The 12928-nt window shown below is 44.7% G+C and overlaps 1 protein-coding gene across 1 annotated transcript; it reads left to right on the top strand.

Annotated features, from left to right (window-relative positions):
* The first annotated feature begins 453 nt into the window (after window positions 1–453).
* LOC144508901 (transcription factor Sox-7-like) lies at window positions 454–12040 on the top strand. Its single transcript, XM_078237113.1, has 3 exons — window positions 454–559; window positions 11235–11561; window positions 11775–12040. The coding sequence occupies exons 1-3, from the start codon at window positions 466–468 to the stop codon at window positions 12038–12040; spliced, it is 687 nt and encodes a 228-aa protein (XP_078093239.1). The 5' UTR covers window positions 454–465.
* Window positions 12041–12928: the final 888 nt, after the last annotated feature.

Below are 12928 nucleotides of genomic sequence, written 5' to 3'. Positions count from 1 at the left end.
TAATGTAAACTATTCTAAAGAATACATGGAGGACACTAGGAATTGAAGAGTCAGTTGATCGTGACTCAGTTCAAGTGCTGTGTAACACTAATGCAAAGGATGATACTCAGGACCACCTAGAAAAGAAACACCCATACAGGTTCTTAAAGGTTTTATTTATATTTGCCTTGAATCCAATGAGTGGATTTGGATTGGTGGTTATATCGTCATCATGATAGGAGGAGCCTATCTTCAACACCTGAAATAAACCTGATATAAACACCCAATCCTACCTGCTCCCACAGAAGATTTGACTTTTTGGATGAGGAGTAGAAGTAAGGTTGCTCCTGCCAGCTGCCAATGAAGATGAGGGCTGCCAGTACAGGCTATGTCGATGCCGGTGCTTTCTTCCTGAAAGCCTCGGAGCCCCTTCACCAGCCGAGGGATTGGGGGACCCACATCACCATCAGCCGGATTCCCCGACCCATGAACGCTTTCATGGTATGGGCGAAAGATGAGAGGAAGAGGCTGTCTTTGAAGAACCCCAACCTTCAGAACACAGAGCTCAGCAAGCTGTTGGGTAAGGATTGGCAGAGCAGGGAATAGCCCCCACGTTCTGTGTTTTATGTACTTAACTCTCTCTCAAAGAAAATAGCCACATCTTTAAGACATTGTATGATGTCAGTCCCTGTAGAACACTGGCTGTGTTATTTCTTTAATGGTATATAATGTGTACATTTAAAGACAAATGAAACCTTTTCTTTCTTCCTGTGGTGTGCTACAACACATTAACCGACTGTGTGTACAAACGTGTATCAAAACATGTACTTTGCATGTAAGTGTGCAAAATAATTAGATGTACACCGATGTGTCTGTTTTTACATGTGTGAATACTTATGCTTCATGGCTTGCATAAATCAATGCATGCCTGTATACATACATATACATGTACCCATGTATATAAAGTTGGTGATCATGCAAACATTGACGTCTAAAGAATAAGAAACTTGCATTCCTATAGCACCTTTCCCAAGGTTGTCCCAAAGTGCTTTTCAGCCAGAAAATAAATATTTTTTGAAATGCAGTCACTGTTGAAATGTAAGAAAAGCAAAAGCCAATTTGCGCTTTGCAAGGTCCCACAAACAGTAATGAAGATGACCAGATAATAACCGGAATTTTACCCTCCCACCTGACACAGGAAGCAGAGTGGGTGAGGGTGGATCATGGAAAGGTCCATTGACCTCGAGCAGGAATTTACAGTTTTGGGACAAGTGAAACTGTAAAATCCCACCCAATCTGTTTTAATTATTTTTTGGGGGGAAATAAATATTGACCAGGACAGAAGGGAAAACTCCCCTGCTCTCTTTCAGAATTAGTGCCAAGGGATCTTTTACATCCACCCAAAAGGACAGAGGGGACTTCAGTTTAACGCCTTATCTAAAAGATGGCATCTTTGACAGCTTGATGCTACCAACCGAGCCATAGCTGACATCTCTTAAAAGTCGGTGCAGCTTTTAGGGTTAGAGAATGTTTGAGTAACATTGCTCGGTAAGTTAAACGGACAAAGCCAACTCTTCCACTGACATAGCTTCACCCATGCTGCCTACCAACAGATTTTAGTGCATTAATGTTTTATCAGTCAGTCAATGTAGTGCGTGGCTTAACCCTACAAAACAAGGAGATTCCAGGTTTGATTCTCAGCCTCTGTCGAGTTAAGGGATAGGAACTTGTATAGCTGTTGGAGTGTACTTATGGCTTCAGAATCCCAGGGTAGCTAGAGGATATCACAGCCACAGTTACCCCATCTCACCCACCAGCACCCCTGGATTCTTGTCCAGTGGACTCATTACAAGAGCTGACTATTTGGCCAAAATTCACCATCTAAGAGTGAGGGATGAAGCGTCAAGGGCTGGATTTTACGCTCCCTTGCTAGTGGGTCTGCTTGTATCATCCATCATCTTCCTGCCAGCTACCTGTCCACTCCTGACCTGTATGAAATTTAATGAGGGGTGATGACAGCGTGGAGTGGCCCACCCACCCTTGAGCCTATTGAGATACTGAAATGATCAATTAATGACCACTTAAGGGCCTCATCTCACACCCTCCATTATTTTACCCACAGCAGGGTCAGGCCCACACCAGGTATCAGGCAAGAGAGGAAACCCTTTTTTGCAGGTCCCCTGTGCCCATCAGAGGCCGCACTGCCCCCCCCCCCCCACCCCAGAATTATACTTCCCCCTTTACCTTCCCCATCATCCCTCCAGCCCTCTCATCCCCTTCACCGAGGTCTGCCAGCCTGGCCCTGGCAATACTTTGGAGTCACCTTAAGTCCAGGCCCCTATTTGTTTGTCCTGCCTGCTGTCTCACCAGTGGCCACCACCACAGCAGGGGTACTGTCGGGACTACAGAGCTTCCTGCCATCCAATTGGCTTTTTATGGCGGGAATTCCTCCTGAGGCAGGGGCAGAAGTCTAGCCGTAAAGAGCTTAGCATTGCTCCCAGCATTCTATTGCCGAGGGAGAGCCGCCAGTGTGGTGGGCAGGTTCATCATCGTCCTTTGAACTGGGTGATTGGGACTATGCCGCCCTATAAAATCCAGTCCCAAGAGTCACTTGAGTTTGTGATATTGTGTTCAAACAAGAAGCCGAACATCCTGACCCCTGTGGTGCACAAGTGACTTTTTGCACAAATGTCCATTCTTTATGTGCCGATGAGAACTGAGTGTCAGCAGACTGTTTAGCCACAGGGGTATCGTAGCCATTCCCAAATCCAGATGTGCACAGTCACTGGATAACAAATCAGGTGCTGTTTACTCCTCCTATCCCCAAGGGCAGTAAATAAATTCAATTCTGATGGCCCCAGACACTGATCATGTAAAGTGGGTTTTGTGTAAATTTCAAATAGTCCAGGAATCTGATATCTGCGCATATAGAATATGGAGCAGCATAAAGCCAGGTGCTCAGTTTGCTCACTCTGTGTGATGACCATTGCAGATGTGCCATCGATGAAAACTGCTGTATCCCAACTCACACCAAGGGACAGCGCCAGGGATCCCAGTTCAATTCCAGCCTTTGAATTGACTGTCTTTGTGGAATTTGCACATTCTCCCCGGGTCTGCGCGAGTTTCCTTTGGGTGCTTGGGTTTCCTCCCACAGTCCAAAGTTGTATGAGTTAGGAGGATTGGCCATGCTAAATTGCTCCTTACTGTCCAAAAACGTGTAGGTTAGGGGGATCAGCGGGGTAAATGCATGGTGTTACAGGAGTCGGTGCAGAGCCGATGGGCCGAATGGTCTCCTTCTGCATTGTAGGGATTCTATGAATCTATTCTATGATTCTTTTACCAAGCGCCTGATCGTCCATCCTACTATCGCCTTGTGTGCTTCCAGGTCAAATTGTATTTGATAACATTCCTTTGAGGCATCTTGTAACATTTTATTATGTTAAAGGTGCTATTTAAAACTAAGTTGCGGTAAAGAGATAGATGGAGGGAGGTTTACACAACTGCCTCTTTGTTGTGTTTCGTAGCTGTTGGTTGTGAGACAACATGAACAGTGTCTGGTTTGTGCATCAACTGGAACATTTAGGAATTCCTGGGAGAAATTCACTCAGGGGAAAAAGATGGTCAAAGAGTTTATACAAAAAATTCCCTTGGGATCCCACCAATCTCCTCTCTCCCGCCATTGCAACAACAACATCAGCACCATGAAGCATTTGATCAGATTCAATAAGGACAAACTGTTTCCACTTGCAGGAGGGTCAGGGGGGCTCCGTTTTAAAGTGTTTGGCAAAAGAGTCAGAGGTAACATGAAATGGGGAAGAATAAAAAGATTCAAGCACAAAAGGAGATCATTTGGCCCCTCATGCCTGAGGCAGCTCTCTACAAGAGCAACTCAGCTAGCCCCACTCTCCCACCCTGTCCTCCTAGCCCTGCAGCTTCTTTATTCAGTTCCTTATCCAATTGCCTTTGGAAAATCGCAAACGAATCTGCCACCACCACCCTCTCCAGCAGTGCATTCCAGATCCTAACCACAAGCTGCATAAAAAAAGATTTTCCTCATGGCACCATTGCTTAGGGCCTGGGTGGGATTGTGGTTGGTACAGACGCAATGGGCCGAATGGCCTCCTTCTGTACTGTACGGATTCTATGATAAGCTTCCTTTGCCATTTACCTTAAATCAGTGTCCTCTGCTTCTCAGCCCTTCCCCCAGTGGGAATAGTTTCTCTCTAGCTACTCTATCTAGACCTCTCATGATCTTGAACATGTCCATCAAATCTCCTCCCAACCTCCTCTTCTCGAAGGAGAACAACCCCAGCTCCTCAAGTCAATCCGTATAATTGATGTACCCCGTCCCTGGACCTTCTAAATCTTTCTGCACCTTCTCCAAAACCTTCATATCCTTCCTAAAGTGCGATGCCCAGAATTGGACACAGTTAAGGCTGAATCAGTGTTTTATAAGGTTTAATATAACTTCCTTATTTTGTTTTCTACACCTCTGCTTATAAAACCCAAGATTCTCTATACCATTTTCATTATTTTCCCAATCTCCCAGTTACCTTCACTGATTTATGTAAATGTACCCTGTTCCGGTCTCCCAGTTCCTTAAGTCCCTTTGGAATTATTCCCTTTATTTTATATTGCCTCTCCTCATTACATCATTTGAATTTTTTCTGTGTTAAATTTAACCTGCCACATTTCCCCCTAATCCAACAGTCTATGTCCCCCTAAAGTCCATCACTGTTCTTCTTACAGTTCACAATACTTCCACGTTTTCTGTCTTTTACAAATGTTGAAATTTTCCACATGTTATCACCTCCCAAATCCATTCCCATCTTCCCTAGAACTCCATGTTTGATTCCCTCCAATCAGGGACCCACCCCTGTCAGAATACCAAAACACCTCTTATCAAAGTCACAGATGCCATCCATATGACTGGAACCAAGGTCAACTTTCCCTCCTCATCCTTTTAAACCTGTCTTTGGGTGACCCCACCATCCCCTTCCAACACCACTCCACAAACTGAGTGGGACTTTTCTCACCTGGTTCTATTCCTACATATATAGTCGTAGTGAAAGAGTCACTTGCCAATGGCTTCTCTTTCTGCTCCCACATTATTCCCTATGGCGTTCTTCAAGAGTCTATCATTGCCCCCTACCCCACTTCCCTTTCTCATTGACTTGCTGCCACTGGGTGACTTTTCCAAAAGCACAGAGTTAGTTTGCACATGTACACTGACAACGCCCAGCTCCACCTCACCATCACCGTTCTCGATTCCTGCGCCCTCACCGAATTATCAGCCTGTTTATCTGGCATCCAGTACTGGATAAGCAGAAATTTTCCTCAATTAAATGTTAGGAAGACTGAAGCTAATGTTTTTGGCCATTGCTCCAAACTCCGTTTCCGAGCTACGGATTCCATCCCAGTCCCTGCCAACTGTCTTAGACGAAGACAGTCTGTTCACAACCTTGGTGCCACTTGTGATCCTGAGATGAACTTCTGACCTCAATTTTGAGCCATCATTAAGACTGCCTATTTCTACCTCTGTAACATCACAAGTCTTCATTTCTGTCTCACCTCACCTGCAGCTGGAACCCTCATTCATGCCTTTGTTGCTTCGTGATTTAACTACTCCAGGCTGGTCTCCCACATTCTACTCTCTATGGGGTCATCTAAAACTCTGACTCCCAGGTCTCAATTCGCACTAGGTCCCATTTCCCTATCAACCCTGTGCTCACTGACCTTATTGGCTCTCAATCAATCAACATCCTGATTTTAAAATTATCCATGTTTTCAATGGCCTTTCTCCTTTCTACCTCTGCAATCTCCTCCAGCCTCACATCGGTCTGAGAAAGTTGTATTCCTCTAATTCTGGCCCCCTGTGCATCTTGATTTTAATTGCTCCATCATTGGTGGCAATGCCTTCAGTTAACTAGGCCCCAACATAAGGCAGTCATAGGGCGGAACTTTCCCATCCTGTCCGCCACAGGAATCCTAGTAGGCAAGCAAAGGTCCGTTGTCGTCAGATGGGATTTTCCGGTTTTGGGATGAGCGCAGCTAAAGAATCCTGCCATAGAGTCTTACAGCATGGAAAGAGGCCCTTCAGCCCATCATGTCTGTGTCACCATCAAGCACCTATCTTTTCTAATCCCAATTTCCAGCTCTTGGTCCATAGTCTTGTATGCTATGGCGATTCAAGTGCTCATCTAAATGCTTCTTAAACATTGTGAGGATTCCCGTCTCTATCACCCTTTCAGGCAATGAGTTCCAGATTCTCAGCACACTTTGGGTGAAAATGTTTTTCCTTAAATCCCCACTAAATCTCCTGCCCCCTGCTATTGACCCCTCTACTAAGGGGAAAGGTTTTGTCCTATCCATCCTATCTATATCCCTAGTAATTTTGAACACCTCAATGCAGTCCCCACTCAGCCTTCTGTGCTCCAAGGAAAACAACCACAATTCTGGCCAGCCTCTCAAATGACCTTTAGGGAAGGAAATCTGCCGTCCTTACCTGGTCTGACCTACATGTGACTCCGGAGCCACAGCAATGTGGTTGACTTTCAACTGCCTTCCAAAGGTCAACTAGGGATGGGCAATAAATGCTGGCCCAGCCATTGATGTTCATGTCCCATAAATGAATAAAAACAATAGCTGAAACACTCCATCCTAGGCAATAGCCTGGTGAATCTCCTCTACACCTTGTCTAGTGCAAATATATCCCTTCTAAAGCTCTGGACTACCCTTCCCTACACCTATCCACCTCTCTACCTCACTTTCTTCCTTTAAGACACTCCTTAAAACCTACCTCCTTGGCTTTGGTTATCTGACCTAACATTTCCTTATGTGGTTTAATGTCACGAAACAGTTAGCAGGAAGTGCCAATACTGATATCAATGAAGCTTGGAAGTCACTGAGTTCAATCATCTATGAAGAAGCAGGTGCATCATTTGGTAAAGGATGCAGTCAGGACTCGTTTGAGACCTATTCAGCTGAGGTGACATCTGTCCTTGACTCAAAAAACAAAGCCTACATGATGCACAACATAAACTCAACAGCTGAAACACTCCATGGCCTGAAATTAGCCAAGACAGCCAGGCTAAAGATAGGGACATACTGTGCAAATAAACGCTGGAGCTGGGATTTGCCAGGCTCCCCTTCTGCATGACCAGAAATTCCCTGCCTAAAGTCAACGGACTTTTGGCTGGTCCATCAAATTTTCCATCCCACCCACAATAAGAACCAGAAAATCCTGGCCTGGATCAAATTATGCTAGGAAATCCAATCTGCCAGTGGCAATGGAAATCTGTGACCTTTGTGTGAGGGGTTCGAGAGAGCACTTGGCTCTGCCATCACCAAACTTGCGCCCCTGAAGTCGCCAGATGATAAAATACCCATTGTTGGAAGTAACAGATGTCCTATTGGGCCGAACACAACTGTGCGCTGTACTCCGGTGAGGTGGACATTTCCCAATCTGCACTTGATGCTCTCATGCAGCTTCCTGTCATGGATGAGTGAGATGAAGAACCCTCACTTGAGAAGGTCAGAAGGTTTAGCAAACAGAAAGATACCCAACAAGGATTGAATCAACTGAACTGCTCAAGCACGGAGAATCCCATTTATTTCCACACCTTTAAGGCCTTCTCCTTCTCTGCTGGAATGTGGGCTGCATCCCAGTGGAAATGTGTGATGCAAAAATGATCACACTATTCAGAAGCAAAGGCAACATCTACAAGAGCAGCTCACTCCTCAGCATCATGAGGAAAGTCTTGGCTAGAGTCATGGTTCCATCTACTTGCAGACCGAGTGTACTCAGAAGCAAATGCGGTTTACATGCCAGCAAATCTATCAAGACTGAAAGTGGAGACAGACACATTGTGTCCTGCTCAGTGACTACTACAGCCTGTTTGCTGATGATGCTGCAGTAGTCACCCACACGGAAACTCAGCTACAAAGATATATCAGCTATCTCTCCCATATCAGCCATCTCTCCCAAGGCTGCAACTCGTTCTCCCTGGCTATAAATGTCAAACAAACTGTGGTCATGAGACAAGATGTTACGTCTCAGCCCCTGATCACACTAACAAACTTGGTTAGCAAGTTCCTCAAGTCCGGAGTACAATCTATTTTATGTTATTCATTTATTATTGTCACAAGTAAGCTTACATTAACTCTGCAATAAAGTTACTATGAAAATCCCCTAGTTGCCACATTCTGGTACCTGTTCGGGTATTCTGAGGGAGAATTTAGCATGGCCAATGCACCTAACCAGCATGTCTTTTGAACTGTGGAAGGAAACCAGAGCATCCGGAGGAAACCCACACAGATACGGGCAGAACGTGCGGACTCCGCACAGTCACAAAGCTTGAAATCGAATCCAGATCCCTTGCGCTGTGAGGCAGCAGTGCTGACCATTGTGCCACCGTGCTGCCATCTATCCCTTGATGCAGAACATAGGAAAAAGAGCTGACTCTTTGGCTGACTCAAGAAAGGATATCAACGCTGACTCAGTGTCATACTTTGTTTGATAATACTTCTGTGAAGAGCCTTGGCTATTGCATTACTGGTGCTATATAAATATAATTTTGTTATTGCTGAGATGTATCTAAAAAAAGAGAAGGCTGGAGGATGACCTCATAAAAGTCTTAAAGATTATGAAAAGTTTTCATTGGATAGAAGCAGTGAAGATATTTTTTTAAACGACATTTTCATTTGTTTGGGCGAAAAAAACTAGGGGGCATAAATATAATATAAACTCTAATAAATCTATTAGGGAACTCAAGAGAAACATCTTTACCCAGAGATAGTTACAGTTTGGGGACTTCACGTAGTTTAGGCGAATAACAAAGATCAAAGAAAAGTACAGTTCAGGAACAGGCCGTTCGACCCCCCCAAGCCTGTGGTGATCATGATGCCCTAACTAAACTAAAGCAAACCTTCTGCCCTTACTCGGTCCGTATCCCTCTATTTCCTCCCTAATCATGTATCCATCCAGATGCCTCTTAAATCTTGCTAATGTGCCTGCTTCCACTACCTCCTCTGGCAGCGCGTTCCAGGCACCCAGACTCTCTGCGTGAAAAACATCCCTCGCACATCTCCCTTAAACTTTCCCCCTCTCACCTTGAACTTGTGCCCCTTGTAATTGACACTTCCACCCTTGGAAAAAGCCTCTGACTATCCACCTGCCTATGCCTCTCATAATTTTGTAGACCTCTATCAGGTCTCTCCTCAGCCTCTATCTTTCCAGTGAAAACCATCCTAGTTTATTCAACCTCTCCTCATAATCAACACCCTTAAAACCGGGCAATATCCTGGTAAACCTTCTTTCCACTTTCTCCAAAGCTTCCACATCCTTCTTGTAGTGTGATGACAAGAACTGCATGCAACACCCCAAATGGGGCCTAAGCAAGGTTTTATATAGCTGCGACATGATTTCCCAACTCTTGTATTCAATGCCCCGGCTGATGAAAGCAGGCATGCCTTATGCCTTCTTAATCACTTGAAGACTGAATAAGCTGTATCATCCTTCCCTCAATCCCTGTCTCTCTCTGTTCCCTGTACTTCCTCGGGTGGTGGACAGTTCACAGCAACAGCCTTCCTTTTCTCATGGTCCTTCCTGTTTTGTCAGTAAGTCAAAGTCCAAGACCTATGCTGTATAACAGCACCAAGACTTTGAAGGGCAGTAGGATCAAGCCATCCTAATTCTGTTGAGGGAAAGAGAGCCTGCAAACTGCAGGTGAACTTTCTTTGCACTCTCTCCAAAGCTTCCACATCCTTCTGGTAGTGTGCCGACCAGAACTGCACACAATACTCCAAATGCGACCTAACCAAGGCTCTACATAGCTGCAACAAAATTTCCCAACTCTTATACTCAAGGCCCCGGCCGATAAAGGCAAGCATGTCATCTGCCTTCTGAATCACCTTGGCCACTTGTGTTGCCACTTTTAGGGAACTGTGGACCTGCACGCCCAGATCCCTTGGATACATTTAGGGGAAAGCTAGATACATACATGAGAGAGAAAGGAATAGAAGAATATGTTGATAGTGTGAATGAAGTTAGGTGGGAGGAGACCCGTGTGGGTATACCATGGATCAAAAGGCCTGTTTCTCGGCTGTAAATTCTATGTATTTCTCTGAATCTTGCAAAACAAATCACAGAAGGGATTATTTCTTTGAACAAATTAGGTTGCAAAATCAAACTGAGTTAATGTAGAGACCTGAAATTAGATGAGGCAGGAATCAGAATGAGCATCGGGGGTAGTGACTAATAAACTAGCTGGTTCAACAAAGATGCAATAATCCCCTGCCAAGCATCTATACATCCCACAATGGAAGCTTCTGGTTTTGTGGGCAGCACCATCGTGTAAATTGGAATCTTAGAAGCTAATCATATTATGCTATACCTTTAGTGTGCAAATGTCTACTAATTTGCATATACCTCCAGTTGTTTATAACCATAGCGCTGGATCAGCCAGTTTGCAATTTATTCATCAATGAAGGGATAGATGCCTTGGGATGAAGTCACTTCAACAAAGTCCAGCCGTATTTGGCCAAACCAGCACAAAAGATTAATAAAATTATGTGAATGTAAATCACCTACTTTAGCCACAATATCAGGTGATATAGATCAAAGACAGGTCAGGCCCTGTCTCACAGAATGTTAATAGGCTTGAGGGATTAAATGATCTACTTCTGTTCCTATATAAGTCAGTTATCCCCAAAGCATCTTACATTTGAATTTTCAGTGATATTTTGTGAAGGTTTAAGGTTAAGATTTCCCAAATCAGGCCATACCCTGTGCAGCTCCAACAACACTCAAGAGGCTCAACACCATCCAGGACAAAGCAGCCCACTTAATTGACAAACACTCACTCCCTCCACCACCGATGCACAGGAGCAGGAGTCTGTACCTGTATAAGATGCACTGCAGCAATTCACCAAGGCTCCTTAGACAGCACCTTCCAAACCCATGACCACTACTATCGAGAAGGACAAGGGCAGCAGACACATGGGGACACCATTACCTCAAACTACCCTTCCAAGCCACTGACTTGGAAAACAAGAAATTGTAGGAATATACAGAAAGAACAGTAGAGTGGGAATAATTAAATAACATTAAGATTCAATAGACCGAATAGCCATTATGTTCTTCATGGTTCTGTGATTCTGTGTGATTAAATTCTCTAACATATGGGTTCTTTATTTCTGAAAGTGCAATTCTTACACCATTCAATCTCAAGGTGTCTCCTCCTTTCATTTTCCAGGACGATGTTGGAAATCGCTCACTGTGGTGCAGAAGCGGCCATACATTCTGGAAGCAGAGAGGCTGCGGGTGGAACACATGCTGGAGTATCCCAACTACAAGTACAGGCCACGGCGTAAAAGCCAAACTCGTGGCCCCTACAGGAATGGCATTTCTGTTCACAGCGATAGCACTGACCAACAGGAATTAGGAGGCCATCAAGACAAGGAACGCCCCATCAGTGCACAGACAATGGACCATACCACTTCCCCAATTCTTACCCCAGAAATAAACTCACCATCCAACAAGAATGATATGTTCCCCTTTGGGAAACAACCTCCAGTTACCAGTGGGCACTTCACTCACCCGCACATTACAGAAAATTGGAGTGGGTTGACGGAGATGGACTGGTCCGTGTCTCACCCAATTTTTAGCCATTCTCAACCAAACTGGAGTCTGTACTGTCAATCCCACCAGACAAACCTATTGCCCGCCCCCCATGATACAACAGTGTGTTCCCACAGCATGGCGGTGGGACCCTCTCCATTGCTTGGAACTTTAGCCCACTGCTGTGGTCAGTTATGTCAAGCTCCGCCGCCAACGAATGACTTGGAATCCCTGGACAATTTGTGCTACGCCGAACTGTTGGCTGACGTGGATCGGAATGAGTTTGACCAGTACCTCAACAACGACTCCTGGTCTGATCCACTTGGCCATCTACTGAATGAAAAGGTCTTTGGGAGCAATGACACAGCTGAAACTGATCTTGTGTCTGTGTTGGCTGACATGAACACAGCCTGTTACAGTACCATTTCCAGATTCATTTAACACTGTTGCATAGTGACACTTCCAGTGCAGTACTGATGGAGCATTGCACTGCTGGAGGTGCCACCTTTCAGATGAGATATTAAACCCAGGCCTTCTTTATCCTCTCAAGTGCATGTAAAAGATTCCTTGACACTATTCAAAGATAAGCTTGGGAGCTCGCCCTGATGTCCAGGCCCAATATTTATCACTCAACCGGTATCATTATAAAAATCTGATCATTAGCGCATTGCCCATGTGGACGTTTGCTGTAAGGAAATTGACTGCTGCGTTTCCTACATTACAACAGTGCCTACACTTGAAAAGTGCAGAAGTCCATTGACTGAGATGTCTGGAATTCGCTCTATGAATACATATCTTTCTGTCTGTATTTTCTTTCCTCAGTGAACACAACCAATGGAAATTAGCCATGATGTGGAGATGCCGGCGTTGGACTGGGCACAGTAAGAAGTCTCACAACACCAGGTTAAATTCCAACAGATTTATTTGGAATCACGAGCTTTTGGAGCACTGCTCCTTCTTCAGGTGAGTCACATCGAAGACACATGTAAATCCACTCACTTAAGGAAGGAGCAGCGCTCCGAAAGCTCGTGATTCCAAATAAACCTGTTGGACTTTAACCTGGTGTTGTGAGACTTCTTACCATGGAAATTAGAGCATTGTAAGTACTTTGTTACAGAAACAAAGATGCAATATGTACGTCACAGCAATAATGAATTGGTAATAGGATTTAGGTAATCAACCTATAAATACACTGGAGTATTAGTTTTGGATTTAGGTTAAAAGAATTAGTTTTAGGCTCCTGGGGATACAAAGATTGAAAGACAACGTGAATCATCGGATGGTACACAGGATGAATCCGGAAAAGGCTTACCCGCATCTCTCGGGGAC

This window comes from Mustelus asterias, chromosome 21, assembly GCF_964213995.1.
Source record: "Mustelus asterias chromosome 21, sMusAst1.hap1.1, whole genome shotgun sequence".
Classification (NCBI taxonomy): domain Eukaryota; kingdom Metazoa; phylum Chordata; class Chondrichthyes; order Carcharhiniformes; family Triakidae; genus Mustelus; species Mustelus asterias.
This window is presented reverse-complemented; position numbering and strand designations above follow the sequence as displayed.

What these genes read in the sequence shown, in the direction of transcription:
- LOC144508901 (XM_078237113.1), top strand. Translation starts at nt 466, where the DNA reads ATGAACGCTTTCATGGTATGGGCGAAAGATGAGAGGAAGAGGCTGTCT. An exon ending in AGAGCTCAGCAAGCTGTTGG is followed by an intron (nt 560 to 11,234) that starts GTAAGGATTGGC and finishes TTCATTTTCCAG; the next exon opens with GACGATGTTGGAAATCGCTC. An exon ending in GAAACAACCTCCAGTTACCA is followed by an intron (nt 11,562 to 11,774) that starts GTGGGCACTTCA and finishes TTGGAACTTTAG; the next exon opens with CCCACTGCTGTGGTCAGTTA.